This window comes from Triturus cristatus, chromosome 8, assembly GCF_964204655.1.
Source record: "Triturus cristatus chromosome 8, aTriCri1.1, whole genome shotgun sequence".
NCBI lineage: Eukaryota > Metazoa > Chordata > Amphibia > Caudata > Salamandridae > Triturus > Triturus cristatus.
The window spans coordinates 1658045616-1658067651 of NC_140591.1; the positions used below are offsets into that span (position 1 = coordinate 1658045616).

General features: G+C 40.5%; 1 protein-coding gene across 1 annotated transcript in view; it reads left to right on the forward strand.

Moving 5' to 3' along the window:
* Positions 1-22036, forward strand: part of LOC146808503 (transient receptor potential cation channel subfamily M member 2-like) — a 637932-nt gene that overhangs the window by 35602 nt on the left and 580294 nt on the right. Inside the window, exon 2 of the mRNA XM_085623963.1 lies at positions 1661-1999. Within this exon, the coding sequence (XP_085480089.1) occupies positions 1661-1999 (339 nt within the window). The remainder of the gene's footprint in view (positions 1-1660; positions 2000-22036) is intronic.

Genomic DNA, 22036 nt, shown 5'->3' on the forward strand with positions numbered 1-22036 from the left:
CATCCCAGCGAGATTCTGAACGCGGGGAGGTCAGGTTTCTCATTGCGAGTGGTCGCGTATGCTTGCGACCGCTCGCGATGAGAAGCTACCAGTCCGCGTTGAGAAAGCTGCCGCTCGAGTAAAAATCTACTCGAGCGGCAGAAAACTGCAGCTCACACTGTGCAAGATGCCGTTTTCAATGGTTGCACAGTGCCGGATGCTTGTCCGCACTGTGCAATCATTGAAAACGGCATCTTGCACAGTGTGAACAGGGTACTACGCAGTTCGTGAAGTGCTACGCGTAGCTCGCTTAGTGCAAAGTCCACTTTGCGTAGCTTCGCGTAGTGCTACTTCGCAAACTACGCCCAGGGTTAGTACATACCGATTCTGGTGCTGATCTTTTACCTAGTTAGGTGTTGCATAAATGTTGTGTGGTTTTCTCCGAAAACGAACCTCATTTATTTTGCATGATGATTATCAGTATCACAGCCGGATTACCATCGTCTGCATAATAATTTTGTATGAAGGTCATCACTTTCGCCATTCTTGGCCGACATGCCCACAGTACCATGACACATCTAGATAGAACCCCTGAGGGTCATTTTGGGTATGTAAACACCACATCTTCGCTGGGCAAACCAAAGGAGAAAGACTTCCATGCTGACACACTGAAACAAGATGCTGAAGTCCCTACATGCAGATACTCCAGCATGCAGTGGTCTGACATCCCTTGCGGGGTGTCCAACCCGAGACCAAGGCAGAGTCCTTCATTCTCTCACATCAAGTAATGGGGTTGGCTCTTTACTAGGGCGATTCTTGGCCATACACCTACATACATGGTAGGTACATTTAGGTACATCTAGTTAGGGTTATCATCGTAGAAGTACGCATTATTACTGTCATGTATCTATATGCCCGCATATGTTCATTGTTGTAGCACTATGGTGGAATTCTACTTTTATTTTCTCTGTTAGTTCTCATAACCATATATATCTGTTTCTGTCTAATGGTTTTTCAGCACACGTATTTTATACTAGAAGGACGATAGTTCAATAAATGCTTATTGAAAACATCCCCATTGTTTATTGTGTATATCTCTCTGAGACAAAGTGAGCACAAGTGACTGAGCGAAAAGTACTGTACAGTTTCCACGATCCCTGAGGGGTCAGGGTTGTCCTGTTCGATAGCTACCAGAAACTATTCACTCCTTGGTAAGAGGGGCACATAGTGGCACTGTGAGCTAGCTGGCCTACAGACTAACATATCCTGCGAGGGTGTCTGGAATCAGTCTGGACACCAATCCCATAGTTCATGTTATCCAAACGCACAAATCCTATATAGATTTATAGGAACTACACAACACAATTTTGCATAGAATAACAGCCTTTAAATAGTAGAGCGTGTATGTCATTCAGCCTAGAAGTAGTGAATGCCCAACTGTCCTGCGGGCACTGACTGTCCTGCAATAATTGTCAAAAACATTCTCTCTCTCTAGTGATGTTGTTTTTGTCTTGTATAATGTCTATTTACCCCCTGAATTAGCTCGCAGTCTCTATCTAATTACCTTTTCCTCATGTTCGAATTGACAGACTGTTCTATGTGCAGCATTTCACATATATCTCTAGATACAGACACAAGTGCCACCCCGATGATTAATGGATTATCTCTTTCACCTTTACAGCCTGAAGACTTGTATCCAGCGCTTACAGTTGCTCTGATTGAAAATAGGCCCAATTTTGTGCAGCTTTTCCTGGATCAAGGTGTCAGCCTGCAAGATTATGTGACAGAGAAAACTCTGATCCAACTGTATAATAATATAGAGACAACTTTCGTCTTCCATCAGAAACTGGAGAAAATCATGTTCAAGCAAACCAAGAAGCGCAAAAATGAGAATGAGGAAGGTGTCAATCTCGACCACATTGAAAAGGCTCTGAAAAGCTTGTTGGGCAAGTTCCCAAAACTAGTTGACTCCACACCAGAACCAACAGTGCCACAGACAGCCGTCAACATCCAATCCCAGGTAGATCAACAGTTCTGCTGATACTTTATTAATTCTGACATCACATGTTAATCCATAAATACATTTTGTAATTGATGAATGAGGATCCTAACTACTCAGTAATATGGATATTGTCCATGCTGACATATATAAAAGGTCTTCACAATATCTACTCTTCTGTTAATAAATATTAAGTAAGGGTTCAAATTGGGTCATCAGAAAAAAAAACTCAATTTCTTCCAGTGGTTGATACTGACTTCTACTTGAATCAAGACATTATCCTTCAGTGTTTTTTCAGTAAATTGAATTGTGGTCATAAATTATAGGACTGTTAAACTGGGGGAAGATGGATAATTATCCTATTGTGAGCTGTGATTGCACTTCGACCAAAAGAAAATGACAGGGCATATTTACAAGCCCCTTGCAGCGCCTGTGCACCACTTTTCCTATGTTAAAAGTGACGCCCTTGCTGCGCAAGGTGCTTGTAAATAAGTCCTGATGTGACTTGTAAAAGTGAATCAGATTTCTGTGGAAAACATTTTGCTGAAACTATGGTAGCTAGCTCAAGCAGCAATACTTTCCTCAGAAAAATGTTTGTGGTATGTGTGCCACAACAAACCAAAATAGGCCACAGGCTTCACCTTTCCTGGTAAGATTTGAATTGTAACAACTTACATACAAATTCCACACCTGGATTCAAATCAAACAGACCTGATACCCAATATGCTCAGTCAACACATTCTAGTATTATTACCACTTATTCAGTGGGAAAGTTATGTTAACAATGGTTGGAACATTCCACACTGTCTGCAATGAAGCAACATCTTTCTCTTTTGTTCGAAGACATTAATTTGTCAGATTTTCTTTTAGGTCCCAAATACCCCACGTTTTAAAAGATTTATTTATGCTACATATAATGAAATGTGGAGATGATCCCAGATTCAACCTGCTGCACATTTGAGACAAATTATCCAAGATAATTTGGATGAAGTTCTTGCTATATTTGATAATAACATTAATACTTTGTCATCTTTTATTTACAATTCTAACAACATTGTGTCCACTATTGTTGATATTGTGCAGAGTGACATGTCAGCATTGTATCATGGGCAAAGTCAACTTAGATGTATTATGTAGTTTAGCTGGACGCTTGAAACACTTAAAAATGGGTGCATTCCATGGCATTATTTGAATTGCAGTGATTTATTTTTGCCTTTTAATTTAACACACAAACAAGAATTAATGGCCATGAAAGACACAACCTACAAAATGCTGCATTTAGAAAATTTAGAACAATTTCCATTCACTATAGCTGAAACTCCTTCGGCTGTGTGGTTAATACACGAAGGTATTTCTCTGCCCATCTTAACATTTCAAGTCACAGCTTGCATTAAACATTTCGATGTAGGTAGATATGAACCCCCTGGGAGCAGCCTCATTTATAAATTATAGTCACTTTCTTTTACATATCATTGTGAACGTGCCAACAGGGAAGTTTGTATTACTGTAGAATAATGCAACTCTACTGTCAGACATTCATTTGTTTGTAAAAATGTAAAAATTCACGGGTCATGTAATATTTCAGCGTCCAATTTGCCTGTTATTTAAAAGGAATCCGGATTCCGGCAAATCTACCCCTTATTATGACACTCTCTAACAAGAGTTATTTGATGTTTAGTGATCAAAATTGTTGAGAAATGTGAGCTGGAGTTCTGTATATTTGTCAGATTCACAGTTAATCACATGTTGCAACAATGTCTTGTTTCCCCTTCCACATGGGATCTCAGATAGCTCATTGTGACCTTCCTTTCCAATTTTGAAGGCAGATTTCAACAAGCTAAGCAGACTCAAAGCATTATTGGTCCAACAAGAAGCAGCTCACATCTGCTCATGAAACCTTCGAATTGCAGGTGGCTCGAACTTCCAGTGAAATACAGTCATTGTTAAATACAAATCTTCCTCTGCATTTCGGAGAATTAGTGCATCAAATGTTTAATGTCTCTAGTACGGTCAACCTCTCCCACTTTTCAAGGTTGTTAGCTCCAACCTTGTTACTTGGTTCCAAAATGTCTTTGGAGTAAGCCCAGCCTTTATCCACTCCATTTTTTCCGGTGTATTTGGAGGATTGCCATTGCTGCTATTCCTCATTTGCGGCATTCTCATCCTGTTCCTGCTTTTCTGCAATGGGTGTTCCTTTTACAGGCCCTCTGGAACTATAACTGCGCCAACACTACAGTGAGTGTATGCTTAAGATCTTTGGAATCTGTCTACTGCAAGAACTGGATCTTGATTGGTTCTTAACATTCCGGTCTGTCTGGTTTACCTGCTTACAGCGCTTGTTTCACTGTTTCTGATGCCCCTTTGAATGGGCACTGGATATGTGCATGGGTTCACAGGTGCTCGCAGCCTTGGACTGCTGAGGAGTCCCTTAGCGACCCATTTTCAGGATTGTCCTTTAGGTTTGTGACTTTTACACAATGTGAGGGTTGAACCACTAACCTTCACGGAACGGTGTGCATCACCACATGAGTCACAGGAAGCAGGCTCCACTAACATGGATGGCGATTTTCCGGTGCATGTCTCATCATCGGCTGAGACTGAAGATCATGTTTGTTCTTTGAAGCTTGTGACTTGGGCTGTTGACCAATCATCATATGCGGAGTCGGACTCCTTCATGGAGTTCTTAGCCTTTAAGTTGGAGAGGGACACAATGGATTCATTCAAAACACAATGATTTGGCTGTATTTCTAAATTGTCATTACCGATATCGTTTTCAGTGTTTTTTATTTCCAAACTGTGCTTTGAGTTTGTTTACCTTTTAATTATATTCATTACACTTCGGGGGAGATGTACGAAGATTTTGAGCCTTGTTTGCATCACAAATGTGACACAAATTGGCACAAATTGTTTTTTTCAATTTACTTTCCAGAGCTAAACTTGTTTAGCGTTGGAAATAACAGAAAAGTAATGCAAAGCAGCGACATGGGGGTGCACCAAGGGTGGACCATGGCGCAAAGGTGTCTCCGTGGCACACAGCTGCTAATTTCTGGCGCTAGTGAGAGGGGAGGAGAGTGCCTTATTTTACATACATATTTTACTTTTCACATAACGAAGTGCAGCATTTGCAGTTGCTGCAGTGCGATACATGAAAGAATAGTATTTTATTTCATGCTATTATTCTGATAAAGTGTGGATGTTGTGTACTTCCTGGATGGCCCATTATAGTTTTCTCTAAGTTAGCCTTGTTGTGCCCGTTGAAGGCCCTGTTTTTTTTGCACATGTTACTACATAAGTTTGCTTGATTTTGTGCCACATTGTATTTTCACAAGGAACCTGCAATGTTTTCTAGGCTTGGGTGGTAAATTCTGTCCTGCTCGCGGAATTTGCGGAATTTGGGTAATTTCGCGTTCCGCAGAGAACACGGAATTGCCAAAAACTCCACGATCTGTGACTTCGTGGAATTCTTTCCTTGTTCGCGCTTTCAAAATGCGTGTTCGCAAGATATTTCTCCCCGAGCACGCAAACAGCGTTCGCAAACAGGAAAAAAGCATTGCGAACAGGCGGAACAAGCAATTCCGCGTGTTCGCTGAACTTTTGCGTGCTCGCGGAGATTTTTTACCGCGACTACGCAAATTCTGCCCACCCCTGTTCTTTTCCTGGGATTTAGTCTGAACACCACAGACAAGGTCCAACAACAATGCACCTTGATATTCTCTCTGGTCGGACACTAGCACTTAGACACAACATGAAAATGAAGCTGTCGTTTGCACACATGTCTTGTCATGTAACTGAGGACACAGATTCAAAGCACACACTGAGCGAAGGTCCTGGGGCTAGATTAGCTCGTCAGCTGAGATGTACACCATCCATCCATGTATGCTGAGGTATGAAGGCTATGTAGTCAATGCGTGTGAGATCGGAGCTAAGATGGAAGATGATTTAACATAGGATGTGCATGATGGAGTTTAGTTGATATGAGCGTTGGAGTAATAGTAAATGGTGTAAGATTGAGTGTTTGATTTGCAAGGTGTTTAAAGTGTGCGTGTGAGGCAAAAAACAAAAAACTAAATAGGGGTAGGGAGGAATGATGTACGAATTAGTGTGTTTTTTTCGCTTGTTGCTCAAGGTGTGAGTGTGAGGTTAATAACTAAAACTGGGGGTAGGGAAGTGAAGCGTTGCAAATTTGGTTGGTAATAGTGACACTTATTAGAATTCATTATCTTTCTTGGTTTCTTGAAGATAAATGTACATAGTTTCATGTGCAATATTAGTGTAAATGTGTATGTGGATAATTGGGCTTAATTCAAGTTATATTATTTTGATTTTCATATGTACTCTGTAAAACATATTGTAACTGCTATGTTGTATTTAATAATTTTCAGTGACCCCCGGAAGAAAGGTTCATGAATAGCCCGAAATGCATTGGGTGTAAATAAAGAAACACTGCTCTAGACGTACCTTGTAATTTTGATCATGTTCTTGATAGTGGCCTAGTGCACAACTTGAATATGGGAAGCGGTCGAAAAGCAGGACACCGTATTTGTGGATTGAAAAATGATGAGTTTATAAACTTTGGATTGACACTTTGGATTAAAAGGAATCAAATGCAGAGAAGGCATGTTAAAACTTTCGAATAGGGTGGGATATCCACTTAATGCAGTGCGGCTGGGTGTGGAACGCAGTTGCGCTTCCCATTGCATGGGAGGTATGAGGTCCGCCAATAACCCCAGAGATCTTAATATATAATCATTTAGCTTCATTACGACTAATCTGTCTTATAACATGACAGGACTTTTTATGATATATGGTTTAACCAGGCTAGCTATATTTTGCTATCCAATTGTTTTCTAATTGTGGGAAAAGTACTGCATCTTAATGCACGATAGTTTAAATAAATATTCAAAACTACTTTTGTGTCTCTTGTTTATTTTATTGTGGACAACTACCAGTGAGAGAGCGAAAGGGTGTGTCCTGTTACCATGATCCCTGAGAGGATCAAGAGTGTTGTGTTCTGGAGTGCCAACTCACTTGATTTTCTTGAAAGGTTAGGAGGGCAAGTCAGGGACATTAGCAAGTCAGACTCTGGCTCATAGGTACTGGGGTAGTATGGTGAGATGAGAGGAAGTATGCCACTCTATCACAAGGATGATGTCATCAGTGATGTCATGAGTGATGTCATTTGAGATGTCATCAGTGATGTCATGAGTGATGTCACTGACCATGTCATGAGTGATGTAAAATGTGACGTCCTCATCAGTGCATTGCAGGCGCGCGAGTTATAGTTAGCTGAACTAACTAAAACGGGGGAATTTCAATGGTTTTGTACGAGTGAAATGTCCAGCTAACTATAACACCCCTGAAACCTATGGTTTTTACTGTGAATTTCTAAGGTTTTTTAAATGCTAATTCCTAACTGTAACGTGCCTGAAACCTATGGTTTTTTCAGTGAATATATATATGTATATTCACTGAAAAAAACATAGGTTTCAGGCACGTTATAGTTAGCTGGACATTTCCCTCATACAAAACACTAGAAATTCCCCCGTTATAGTTAGTTCAGCTAACTATAACTTGTGCGCCCTCGCAATGCACTGCTGATGATGTCACATATTACATCACTCATGACATGGTCAGTGACATCACTGATGACATCTCAAATAACATCACTGATGACAGCACTGATGATGTCATCCAGTGAGTCTGTGTTTCTGTAGAGTTTTAATATGTTTAATATATATAGGGAAAGACCTATGGAAAAATGAGTGGGTGTATAAGGTTGTGAATGGATGATTTTCTAGGTGTGTGACTGACTCTATAAGTGAGTCATTAAATGTATCTTACTGCAGACTAGTGACTAAACTGTGTGAATGTCTGTATCTGTCTGTCTGTTGGTGTATAAGTGGCTGCATGGTTTTGTGAATAGCTATATGAGTGTCTATATGGGTTATTGATTGATTGTCTGAGTATCTGTATGGGTGCCTGAGTGTTTGTGTGGTTAGGGTGTGTGTGACTGTGCATAGATGTGTGAGTGGGTGATTCTATGGGTGCATGGTTTTAAGAGTGCATCTGTGATGGACTGTTTGGTTGGGTAAGTGTATGTATGGGTGTGTTAGTGATTGAATGTATATCTCAATGGTACATGCGTGAGTAACTACATATGTGAAAGGCAGGGTATATGTGTAAGAGTATATAACTGGGTATATGTGAGAGTGTGTGATTGTGAGAGTGGCTGTATGGATGAGTGTGTGCTTGTATCAGTAATTGTATAAGAGCGTAAGAATGTGGTAGTATTTTTATGAGTATGTGAACTTGTGTGTGTATAACTGTATAGGTGAGTAAATTGGAGTATGATTAATTATTTGCATGATTGACTAGGTGTGTGAGTATGTCTATGGATGATTGGCGGTGTCTGAGTGTCAATATAGGTGTATAAATGCATATGAAAGACCTGTACTGAGTGACTGTATGTATGAGTGACTCTACAGGTGAGTGAGTGGAGGTGTGTGTAGACCTAAGAGTCAATGAATGTGTATGTAGTTATTGGTATTGGAGTTTCTATGGTTTTGAGAATGGCTGTCTGAAATTTTGAGTCGGTGTATCAAAGGTTATATTAGGGTGTGAGAGATGCACTAATTTATTACATGGATGATGTCATCAGTGATGTCATCACTGATGTCATTTGAGATGTCATCATTGATGTCATCAGTGATATCACTGACCATGTCATGAGTGATGTAATATGTGATGTCATCAGCAGTGCATTGCGGGGGCGCACAAGTTATAGTTAGCTGAACTAACTATAACGGGGGAATTTCTAGGGTTTTGTACGAGGTACATTTCCAGCTAACTATAACACCCCTGAAACCTATGGTTTTTTCAGTGAATTTCTAAGGTTTTTTAAATGCCAATTCCTAACTATAACGTGCATGAAACCTATGGTTTTTTTAGTGAATTTCAAAGGTTTTTTAAATGCTAATTCCTAACTATAATTTATCTCTAAAGCTATGATGTTTAATGATTTTCATTGAATTTTTAAATTTTTAAATTTGTGTGTCAATTCCTTTAATTATGTTTTTTTTAAATACTTTTTTATCACCCTTTTTAACTTATTTTTTCAATTAATTCTTTTAAAAATTAAAAAATATTTGTTTTTATTGGGTTTTTACAAAAAAAATGTTAATGTTTTAAAATATAGTTTTATATTTTTTTAAATATTTTGTGAACTATATTTTCAAAACTTTATTTTTAATTTTTTTCCCCATTTTTTTGGGATCCGCGCACCCAACGCGTTTGCAACCACGCACCCTGCACGCATTTCGCCGTTTAAAAAAAAAAAAAAAAAAGGGGGCCCCAGGGGGTCCTTCTGGCACCCCCTAAGCAACACTAGACGGTCAGAGTATTTCTACCCTGCCTCCTTTACCTCTTTCACACACTTATTTACCTTACTTAATCAGCCTCGCTTCTACCGAGGGACCAGTATTTCAATTTCTTTAATTGTTTTTTTCAATACTTTTTTATCACCTTTTTTTAACTTATTTTTTCAATTAATTCTTTTAAAAATTAAAAAATATTTGTTTTTATTGGGGTTTTAAAAAAATTGTTAATGATTTAAAATATAGTTTTATATTTTATAAACTATATTTTCCAAACCTTATTTTTTAATTTTTTTCCCCATTTATTTGGGATCCGCGCACCCAATGCGTTAGGAACCACGCACCCTGCGCGCATTTTGCCGTTTAAAAATGCTACCGAGGCACAAAATGGCTGCAAACAGTTCCTGGTTTCGAATGTAGACAGACACTTGACAGCCAATTAGCATTCAGCGCGTGATCGGGAGGGTGCGCGCTCGGTTCAGGGAGGGTGCACTTAGGGTGCGCGGATCCTCCGCGGCCAAAGATATATCTATCTTTTTTACTCTCATTTTCTCAGGAACTACTGAACGGATTTATACCATTTATGCAAAAGGCACGAGTCTGAACTGAGGACTACCTCTTTGCCAAATTTGGTGTAATTCCGTTCAGCAGTTCGTGCTGTAGCTGCGTCAACAGGTCCTATGGGAAATTGCATGGGGAAAACGTGTTTTGGGACCCCCCTTTTTTCTCAGCCCCCGCTTGACGAATCACCACGAAACTTTCAGGATAGGAGTGGACCAGAGCTGGCCAAAAGTTTGGAAAATTTCACGAAGATTCGTCAACCGGCGATAGACTTATTGGAAATAGAATGTTGCGGATTTCCTATGGAAAATAGGTCCTAACTATAACTACCTACTGGCGACCGCCAGTAGGTAAAATATATATATATTTATTTATTTATACTTATTTAATATTTTGGTTAATGAATAAAGTTCATAATAAGAGTTGTAAATATTTTTTTAATTAATAGGGTTATGTTTCATATATATTATGTGTTTGAAGTGAAGTACTTTCCCTACTGTTCCACAGATTGCAGTGGGAATAATAGTTGTTACCCCTCTGAAGTTTCACAGACTGGAGTGAGAATAGTACATTTTACCCCTCCAAAGTCCAACGTTTTCCCTAATGGTGCACAGACTTGAGTGTGAATAGTACATTTTACCCCTCTGAATTCCAAATCTTTCCCATCTGTTTCACAGACTGGAGCGAGAATAGTAAATGATACACCTTTGAAGTCCAACACTTTCCCTACTGTTGCACAGCCAACAGTGCGAATAGTAAATTTAACCCCTCCAAGGTCCAACATTTTCTCTATCGTTGCACAGACTGGAGTGGGAATAGTGAATTTTACCCCTCTGAAGTCCAACACTTTTCCAACTTTTGCACAGACTGGACGGGGAATAGTCAAATTCACCTCTCCAAAGTCCAATTGCACAGAATGGAATGAGGACAGTGAATGTTACCCTCTGACGACCAACGCTTTCCCTACTGTTGCACAGACTGTAGTGGGAATAATACATTTTACCCCTCCGAAGTCCAACACTTTCCCTACTGTTGTACAGACTGGAGTAGGATTAATAAATTAAATCCTCATTTCGCCTGTTTAAGACCAGTTTTTCCCTGGTCTTGACTTTGGTGCTGCCTCCAATTTACGCTGCCCTTGTAAATAGGAGGCAGTGTCAAAATCAATAGGTGTTGCAGTGGAATGCCGACCACAACACCCATTGCCCGCCCCTTTCATGCTTATTACAGCGTGAAAGAGTGCCTTATTTACAAGCCAGTGTTAAGCCACGTTAAGTGTCTTAACGCTGCCTTGTAAATAAGGCAAGGTCCCTATCGCCATCACTGAAAGCGACGTTGTGGGGATGATAGGGGCTTTTAAATATGCCCCCTGGTGTTGGTTGGCTCAAATGTAATAAAACAATTTTGGGCTACTTTTAACAAAAACTGCTTTTATCAGTTCATAATCAATTATTTTCTTAAAACTGCCTCAAGGGTGCAGCAGTGCATTGGTCCTGACACTAAAAGAAAGCAGCTTACTTATGAAACAAAGAATGTTTCATAACAGATGGTTTTATAAATTAAATATTCTACTCTCATCTATTAACTAATGTTCCTATTAAAAAAGAACATTGATGGAAAATGCCGGATTATTGAGGACTGTTTACATAGACAGCAGTTAATGAGTTGAAGTTGAAGGAGGGCTCCCCACAACTCCATTTTAGTCCAACAGCAAAATGTCCATTTAATACTGGTTCTTAGGATTCCTATGCAGCAGCACTTTTGTCCATGTTTGCCTTCTGCACTCCCTAGTCACAGAGGTCAGGTTTTGGAAGTGCTGTCAAGCATAAAGTTCAATTACCCTCCAGCAATGTTTTTTTTGGTTTAAAATGTAAACGTTTTAATTACATTTTCACCTAACTATAGAGTCACTTTAATTTGTGGTTTTTTCTGTGATTTTTTTCAGGTTTATTTAAAATGTAAAGTAAGAGATAATAATCAAACATAATTATAGCATCACTTTAACTATATTTTTTCAGTGAATTTCTAGGATTTTTTTCAACATAAAATCTTATTTTGTTACCATACCTTAGTTGTCCTGCCCTGCGCCGTGCAGAGAGTACCTTGCCCAGCTAATTGGCCTTGGGTGTCTGGAAGGAGTGCGCTCTCCATGAAGAGTCATGCAAAGAGTGTAGGCTGTTCTTAGTAGGGACTTGCCCACCTAACGCAGCTTGGATTTATGGAGAGACTGGTTTCTACACACAGTCTGCACCTGAGCGCAGACTATACAAAGTAGAGGCTTGCCCACCTATTGGTACTTGTATCTATGATGGGCTCTATGTATGGTTTGTGCTCTGTGAGCTGAAGAGCTGTCTGTACGTAGTAGGAGCTCACCAACCTATTGCTGCTTAAGTCTGTGGAGGCAGTGGGATCTGAACACAGTCTGCGCTTTGAGCGCAGACAGTGCATAGTAGGGGTTTACCCACTTAATGTGGCTGGTGTCTCTGGAGGGAGTGGACTCTTTGCACTCTTTCTGCACTGAGGGCAAACTCTGCATAGTAGGAGCTTGCTACTTAATGGGAGGTTTGTATCTCTGGAGGCAGTGGGCTCCATACACAGTCTTTACACTGAGCGTTGTGAGTAGTAGGGGCTTCCTACTTAACAGAGCTAGCTTCTGACCAAGCTTTGCAGCCAATTTTAACTGAACAACCAATATCCGGCACACAACATCTGAGGCCCCCAAATTAATTTAGTTTTTGGTCACTTGTTTGGCTCTGCTGGGTCCCACAGGACTCCTACAGGACCATAACAAACTTTCACATTCTGAGTTCTAAAATGGATGCCACAACATTTTTGTTGTGTCAGACAATCACATTGCTCGGTAGTGTGGGAGTCCTTCGGGCCAATGACTCAGAATGCATTTTTTGCCTTTTTTTCTTGCAGGAGCACTCAGGCAATAGATATCTATACATTTTTAATCTTAATTGCACTTAAAATGGCTCAGAATTATACCAAATAACAAAAAAAACCTTTGTGAGTAAAGATCTAGCTTTATGTTTTTCTGTATTGTCTAGTTTTTTTAATTGAAATTGCATGGGGAAAAAGCACTTGCACCCTCCCCCATTTTTGGAGACTGGAGCATAGGTTTTGACAAAATTGTTTGCAGTATGCCAAAGGCTTGGGAAATTTCATGGGGAGGTTCTTTTTAACACTTTATTGGTGTTGCACACTTATTAAAAATGTCTGCAAGAGAGAAAGCCCTGTGAGAAAACCATGGCATAAATCGACGATAATAGCAGATGTTGCCTAACAAGGTTCTAAGGTCTTTCCTTGTGTCCTTAAAGGGAACATTCCGAATAGCTCATATCTTGTCCTCTTGTTCTCCTGCCTCTTTGTCCTTTTCCTAGCAAATAACCAAATATTTTATTTGAGTACAGGCCAACTTGCTCTTTTTGGGGTTTACTTTAAGACCAGCTTGTATTATGGACTGCTGCTATATAGTTTTTATGATTCCATGGAGCCTATAAAAATATCATTAATATAGGCTGTTGCATAGTTATGATGAGAGTTTATTAAAGTATTCAACATGCTTTGGAAAGTAGATGGGGTCCATGAAGGCCAAATGCTAAGACAATGAAATGGTGTAACTGATTTGGCATGGAGAAAGTCGTTTCCTCCTTATTCCTCGAATGCTAATAAACTAACTTTCTAATCATCTCATCTACTCTTGGTACCGGGTATTTCAAATTTAGATATTTGGTTCACTTTCCAAATACCTATGTAAAACAAGATGGTACAATCTGACTTTGGTTCAAGTGCCATCGGTGAGTTCCAGCTACTATTCGAGGGTTCAATAATCCCTAACTCTAGCATAGATTTTACCTCCTCTTCTATTGCCCACCTTCAGGTTCAGTGCCAATGTAGAGTTGAACTGTATTGGTGTGTCCAGGAATTAACAAAATATATTGGGCAAGCTCTCTAGAGCCCAAATGTGTTTGTTTGCCCTATTTCTAGATCATCAGCGACATATTGTATTTCTTCTTTATCCCCACAAGAATAAGTGTCCAAAGTAACATGGTATATTTTTTGTTTCTTTGCAGGATCAGTTTATTTTTAGATAGTCAATTACAGGGGTTACCTAATCAAGGATTGTGTAAGGCCCTTGCCCTTAGATTAGCATTTTATTTTCTGATGATAGTAAAAGTAATAAGACTATGTCAACTAGTTTAACCCTTTCGGTGCTCATGACGGAATGGTTCCGTCATGAGCACCAGTGCTCCCGTGCTTATGACGGAATCATTCTGTCATGTGCACAGGCACACTAAATCCCTCTGCTGCAAAGGGATTTCCTTTGTTTGGGGGGGTCCTCTGGAGGTGGGAATAGCTACCCCAACCTCTCAAGACCTTTTTCTTATTTACAGTGTAATGACAATTGCACAAATGGCGCCCTGTTGTCATTACATCGAAAACAAAACTGAAACTTAGTTTCAGTTTTAATATTTCAGTGCTCGTAGGGCTATCTCAGAAAAATGTGATTTTTTTCAGCAAAAGTTGAGGTTTGCAGGGCATTCTGAGAAGGTAAACTTTGGGGGTAAACACAAGTCACACCTCCCTGGACTCCCCGGGTGTCTAGTTTTCAGAAATGTGTGGGTTTGGTAGGTTTCCCTAGATGGCTGCTGACCCTGGGACTTAAAACACAGATGCCCCCTATCTATTAGAAAATAACCTGGTTTTGCAAGGGGGGACCTGCGTTTTAGGTCCCTGCTCGGCGGCCATCTGGGGAAACCTACCAAACTCAGACATTTCTGAAAACTATGTTTTCCTACCCAGAATCCCCAGCAAACCTCAAATTTAGCTAAAAACAAATCACATTTTCCTTACATGTTTGTGTGGAAAAAGTGATTTTTTCAGCTAAATTTGAGTTTTACTGGGGATTCTGGGTAGGAAAACGTTGGGGGATCCACGCAAGCCATACCTCACCGGACTCCCCAGGGTGTCTAGTTTTCAGAAATGTGTGAATTTGGTAGGTTTCCCCAGCTGCCCGCTGAGCCCGGGGCCAAATACGTAGGTGCCCCACCCCTTGCAAAAACAGATTGTTTTGTAATACGTAATTTTGATGTCTCCACAATACGTTTTGGGCACTTTTACTGTGGCGGGTAGTTGACCCACCCGCACGAGTGGGGTGCCATTTTTATCGGGAGACTTTGGAGAATGTGAGGTGGGTGGAACTTTATGGACCAACGCAGATTCCAGAACTTTCCATCACAGAATTGTGGGGAAATGTGTTTTTTTCTTACAAAGTTTGAGGTTTGCAAGGGATTCTGTTTAACAGAACTTGGTGAGAGCCCCACAAGTCACCCCATCCTGGATTTCCCTGAGTGTCTAGTTTTAAAAAATGTATAGGTTTGCTAGGTTTCCCTAGGTGCCGGCAGAGCTAGGGTCCAAAATTTACAGCTAGGCACTTTGCCACGAAAGGGTCAGTTTTCACTGTAAAAATGTAGTGTTTCCACGTTGCGTTTTGGGCAGTTGCCTGTCGCAGGCACTAGGCCTACCCACACAAGTGAGGTATAATTTTTATCGTAAGACTTTTGGGGAATGCGGGTTGCATGGAATTTTGTAGATACACGCAGATTCCAGAACTTTCCATCACAGATATGTGACAACGTTTGAGATTTACAAGGAATTCTGGGTAACAGAACCTGGTGAGAGCCAGACAAGTCACCCTATACTGGATTCCCCTGGGTGTCTAGTTTTCAAAAATGTGTATGTTTCCTAGGTTTCCCTAGGTGCTGGCAGAGCTAGTGTTCAAAATCTACATCTAGGCACTTGGCAAAAAAAGGGGTCAGTTTTCACGGTAAAAAGGTGGTGTGTACGTGTTGCATTTTGAGCCAGTTCCTGTTGCAGGCATTAAGCCTACCTACACAAGTGAGGTACCATTTTTATCCGAAGACTTTGGGGAATGCGGGGTGGGTGGAATTTTGTGGATACTCGCAGATTCCAGAACTTTAAATCACAGAAATGTGAGCAAAAATTTGTTTTTTTGACAAGGTTTGAGGTTTGCAAGGGATTCTGGGTAACATAACCTGGTGAGAGCCACACAAGTCACTCCATCCTGGATTCCCTTGGGTGTCTAGTTTTAAAAAATGTATATGTTTGTTAGGTTTCCCTATGTGCCAGCAGAGCTAGGATTCAAAATCTACAGCTAGGCACATTGAAAAAAAGGGGGTCAGTTGTCACTGTAAAAGTATGGTGTGTCCACATTGCGTTTTGGGCCGTGTCCTGTCGTGGGCACTAGGCCTACCCTCACAAGTGAGGTACCATTTTTTACACAAGACTTTGGGAAATTTAGGGTGCATGGAATTTTGTGGATTCATGCAGATTCCAGAACTTTCCATCACAGAAATATAAGCAAAATGTGGTTATTTTTACAAAGTTTGAGGTTTTCAAGGGAATCTGGGTAACAGAACCTGGTGAAAGCCACTCATTTCACCCCATCTTAGATTCCTCTGGTTGTCTAGTTTTAAAAAATGTATAGGTTTGCTAGATTTCCTTAGGTGCCGGCTGAGCTAGGGATTCAAAATCCACAGTTAGGCACTTTGCAAAAAACGGGTCTGTTTTCACTGTAAAAAAGTGGTGTGTCCACGTTGCGTTTTGGGCCGTTTCCTGTCGTGGGCACTAGGCCTACCCACACAAGTGAGGTACCATTTTTATCGGGAGACTTAGTGGAATACATAATTGTAGCGCAACTGTTATTATCTATTGACTTTTGATGCTTTTTTGATTTCCAAATTTAAGACAATGTGTAAAAAAGAAGTCACTTTGAAAAATGTCCTATAATTCACATGCTAGTATAGGTACCCACAATTTCGGAGATGTGCAAATAGCTACTGTTTCTAAACTCTATATTTTGTTCCCATTTTGGAAATACATAGGTATAGGTGTCTTTCATACTGATTTTTCACTGCTTTTATTTTCCCAAATGAATTGCTATATATCTGGTACACAATAAAAAACCATTGCAAAACGGCAAAAATAGCAATGTCCCAGTAACATGCCAAAACTGTGTAAAACATGTTGGTCTTCTGACAAAAGTCTGTCAGTCCCTGAAAGCTGGGAAAATGGTGATTTCAGCACCACAAACCCTTTGTTGATGCTATTTGCAGGGGGAAAAAAACGCACTTTCCCATTTTTCCGCAAAAAACAACATTTTGGTGTATTTTGGCTAATTTCTGGGTCTCCTCCAGGGGAATCAACAAACCCTGGGTAGCTTTAAAATCCCCATGATGTTGGAAGAAAAGGACACATATGTAGCGTGGATATATTATGTGGCTAAAAAGTTGCAGAGGCCTAAGCACAAACTACCCCAAATAACCAGAAAAAGGCTTCACACAGGGGGGGGGGGGGGGTTTCAAAGCCTAGCAGCAGAGGGGTTAAAACTCTCAACATTGCTTGTACCTCTAAAAGGGATATCTGGTTCTGTTTTTCTGTATTTTGACTAACAGTATATGGGAGAGGATGTAGCATAACAGGCTTGGGTGGTCAACTTCAAATCTGGGGAACCTGGTTTGAGTCTCTGCAACAACTCTCAACATCCTGTGATTCTGGACAAATCACTTAATCTCCCCCTTGCCTAACAATAATTAATGTGTCCCTATGTAATGCAACTGGTGCTCCTGTGAAGCGTTCTGATGCCCGATACCTTCCGAGAAAAAAAAACATCTAACCTCTGGGTTTTAGCTGACTGACATACTTCAAAAAAGGTTTATTAGTGTCTGGGATATCCTACCACACTTTTCAAGCCATATCTAGAAGTGTTTTGAGTTTTTGCCCAAAAAGTAAGTTGAATGGTATTGTCCTGTAGTTCTCTATTCCTGACAACGTATTGCGAACAAGGCCAACAGTAACATCTGGTCCCAATTCCCGGCTTCCAAACCCAAGAATTTCTTGAGAGTGGGTTTGAGAGTAGAATTGTACCTTTCTGTCAACCCATCAGTCTGTGGATGAAAGGCTACAGTAGTGATCTGTTTTATCTCTAATTGAGAACATTTTGTAGCCATTAAACGCACTACAAAGGGACTGCCCTGGTCATTCAAAATTTCCTGGGGAAACCCCACCCTAGTGACGATAGCAATCATCCCATTAGAAATATGTACACTATTCGGTTGTCTAAGATCCACTGCCTCGGGGAATCAGATAGCATTGTCTACCATTACAAGAACAAACCTATATTCCATATTGGAAGGAAGAAGCAGTCCTATCAGGTCCTTAACTACTGTTTTAAAGGCTTTGCCAATGATTAGTAAATTAAACAATTGTGGGCAATTATAGAGGGGTTGTGCAGACTTTATACTCTATACAGTACTGTTTGATCTGAGCTAATATTCCAGACAAAAAAAATTCTTAAGATGATCTTTTCAGTCTGCTGCTACCAACAATTACTGGCTATCAAATGACTATGTGCCAGAAACATAACGTTTTCCCTAAAAGGTTGTGGTACCAACAAATGGGGGGTAGATCCTTACTACCCTTCCTATATAAAAGTTAATTTCCTTTAAAAAAAAAAAAGAGCCTATCCCATTAGGGTTTTCTTCCTCCTTATCTGTAGCCTAAGCTTCTAGAATAAGAGGATCTTCTCATTGGCCCACATGAAAGTTTCTATCAGTCTCCCATATGTTTGTACTAGTCAGAACAGGGAATTTATGTGGGCCCATAACAACATATAGATCTGCAAAATTAACAATCAAATTGAGAAATATTTATTTAAACAAACAAACAAAAAAAGTAAAATTATTCAACCAAGTGCAGTGGGTAAAAAGGGGGTTGGAAATCATCAGATTTCCAGACCATAGGCATGTACAAATATAGTGACATCAATAATAATTTAAATATTTACAGTAGTCATATTGTAAAAGACATCTTGTGATCCACAAAAATCAAGGCAAATGCAATTGAAGTCAAGATGTAGTGTGTGATCGACGGTTCTATCCCAACTTAGCGTGGGGGTATTATCATCAGAACTGAAGGAATTATGCTTGAGAGAAGGCACTGAATTGTTGTGCCTGCCAGATGGGCAGGTGGGGAGGGGCCAATTCTGGATATTCTGACCACAAACCTTATTTAGCCAATATCAGCACAAGAGTCGATAAGCAAGGGGTACAGTTACTAATCATGGTCAGGCAGCAACTGGCTCCCCGACCACGATTACTTCAGCACACTGCCCTTGTTTCCCAGTAAGGACCCCCTGTAATTTGCACAATCGCTGGTTACTACAGGATGCTTTTCATCTCCCCTTGGCCTTTCGCTCTCAGGTAGTGGAAACTGTAACCCTTGCTTATCGACTCCTGTGCTGAAATTGGCTGAATAAGGGGTGGTGGTCAGAATATCTAGGTCTTCTTACAAAACTACAAAGGGGAGTGCTGTGTGCCCCCTTTGTTGACCTAGCATATTATATCTTGATTCTGGTAGACCAGTTCTAACTGCTCTGCCTGTGACTGTGGAGCCTTTTGGAAAATCACACTTGGGAAGTGGACATAAACTCTCCCTAGCCCCCTCCAGTTTGTTTTGGCCATTGGCTAGTTTGAGGATTTAAGATTTGGCTAATTTGGGGGTATTTAACAATTATTTAACAATGAGCTGACACATGATACCACCTTGAGGGAATAGCATTAGTAACCACTAAATGCCATTTGTTTGCACCCTAAATTCATCAAATACAGCAATGAGTTTTCACACCTTTCTTACTATGTTCATCTCAGCAGGATGTATTCAAAAATCTTTCCATTATTAAAGTATTTGTGATGAAGCAACAATTTCTGCTATAGAAGTTGATGGATTCTGGAACAACATGTACATAATTGGTTCTTTGAGGCTTAGCACTAAAGGTGTCCAATGCCTTCAAGAAGCCTGTGATGAAGGGACACACAATGTGTGGTAGGAGGAACTGGCTTATGGGGATACTCCTTTTACTGGCACGTTTTTCAGGTATTCATGGAATGTAAGAGTATAATCTTACAGGAGAGGCTATTTTGGGTAACCTAGGGGACAAGAATGGACTTTAATTCCACTTAAAGTCTCAAGAAATAGAATATTTTCCGGTTTAGGTACAGGTGATCTTCTCCTTGAATTCTGGACCTGTGATACCTACTTTTTTCCTACTACATCTCAGGAGTGCGAGCTTGATACCTTCTTGTACAAGGAGTACGAGCATGATGCCTTCTTTGAGAAGGAGTGCTAGAAAGCAAATTAATTTGAGGAACTTCTAGAGAAGATTGCACCTGTTTTTCATTGTGTCAAAGGCTGAGCAACAGGGTCTGTATCTACCTGTGGGACAAGCAGTGTCACACCTTGACACTATTGTTATATAGGTTGTCTTACTACAACCAAAGGAGGAGGATGGATCTGCTGAAACGGCAAAGATTTAGAACAAAATGTAATCCATTGCACTCTATTTATAGGTCCTGTCTTTTCCTTGGAGAGTTCTTAGAAGTAGGAAGTGGAATATGAGCACTCACGTGCCTTGAACATATCAGCTGCAGATTTCAGGGCTGTGTCCTCCATTACCTAGATTTTAGTGAGAAGTACTAATGAAAGGTGCTTCTTAAGAAAGGCCAAAAATGTTCTGCCAAATTGTTGTAAATATTTCATTACCGGTACTATTTTTTATGCGGTAAAGTCTAGTAAGAATAACTCAGTAAATATAAGAGGCAGAATCCGTGGTATTAGAGGTTTAAAAAGGCTTTATTCCTATACAAAGGAATGCAATTCGAATTGCAGGCTTCTATTCCATCACCACGAAAGTTCAGGAAGGAAGGGCATACATTATTGACAGATAATCGGTTTTATAGGAAAATGCATTTACAGTGAAACAGATGCAAGAGGCGTAACAGCTGATAATACAGATAAACTGTGCATACGTAACTAATAGAGGCGGTCATATGGGCGTAATTTAATAAACGTCATTATACATGATGTCACAAGTGGGTGGATCCATAAAAGAATCCTGCGATGTCAGCAGAAATATTTGGCAGAGATGCGCGCGCAGCCGCATGACGTGTGATTGACGTGCAACTAGAGGGTGAAAGGGACTTGACATTTAGCTCTACATGTGGAGACAGAAGTCTGGGGGTCATGTCAACCTAATCCCAAATCATATCTAATATCCTATGTTTAAAGAACTGTGTTATCCAAAAGGAAAGGTCTCTAGGATAGAATCTATTCTATACTGCCTGTTAGTGCGTGTACAGGTGTCTAAGTGTCTACATGAGATGCGAGGGAGTAGGAATATTCCATGGTAACGGGGCCTATGAATTACTTGCATGAGGACAGCGAGGCCTGGCCCTTTGCACGGTAGCTGGAGGAATGTTTACCTAAACTGCTAGACAGGAATGCATCGGATGAGGAGCGGAGTAGATAATCTTGAAGGTGAAATACAGTTTTTGGCAGGCAATATGCTGGATCAGGCACCGTTAGCCGCGCAGGGAGTAGGACAAAGTTCATAGATACAGATGCAGGCTCAGACTGGAGCTTTCAGAGGCAGAAGACAGGAAAAGGCTTGATGACAGAATTCAGGGCCTACTCGCCTGAATCTGTAAAATGTGGAAAGTGAACCATATAAAGTCGGTGGCCTTTCATACTTAGGAATGGAATATCTGACCCATTCTTGGCGGATCTGAAAGAGGACATGTTGATGGTGGACGCACATGTATTTGCGTCTTCAAACTGGAACTGGAGGGAACATACATGTACGTATAGCATGCACATGGAGCCGTTGGGGTCTACGATAGGGGACATAACTGATCACAAAATTCATATTTCCTCATTCCCTCCTTGTCCCCTACGGACCCTCAGGAGATATCGATCTTCATCAATCCATCGATCTGTTCATATAGCATCATTTGTTCTTCTTTCTTCTTCCGGGATCTTGAACGAAAACGTGGATGTGGGATACACGATGTGGCACACAGACCACAAATCGCTGGCCCACATTGTAGACATAAGCAGCAACTGAATAGTATGAGAAAGCCAATACCTAGGAAGGATAGGATTCTCCATCCCCAGGCTGACAACACGCCCCAGAACCAACCGGACCAAGTCCAGGTGCCTGGACTCTGGTGTATCTGGCTTATAATCTTATGAAGGCGGGTTA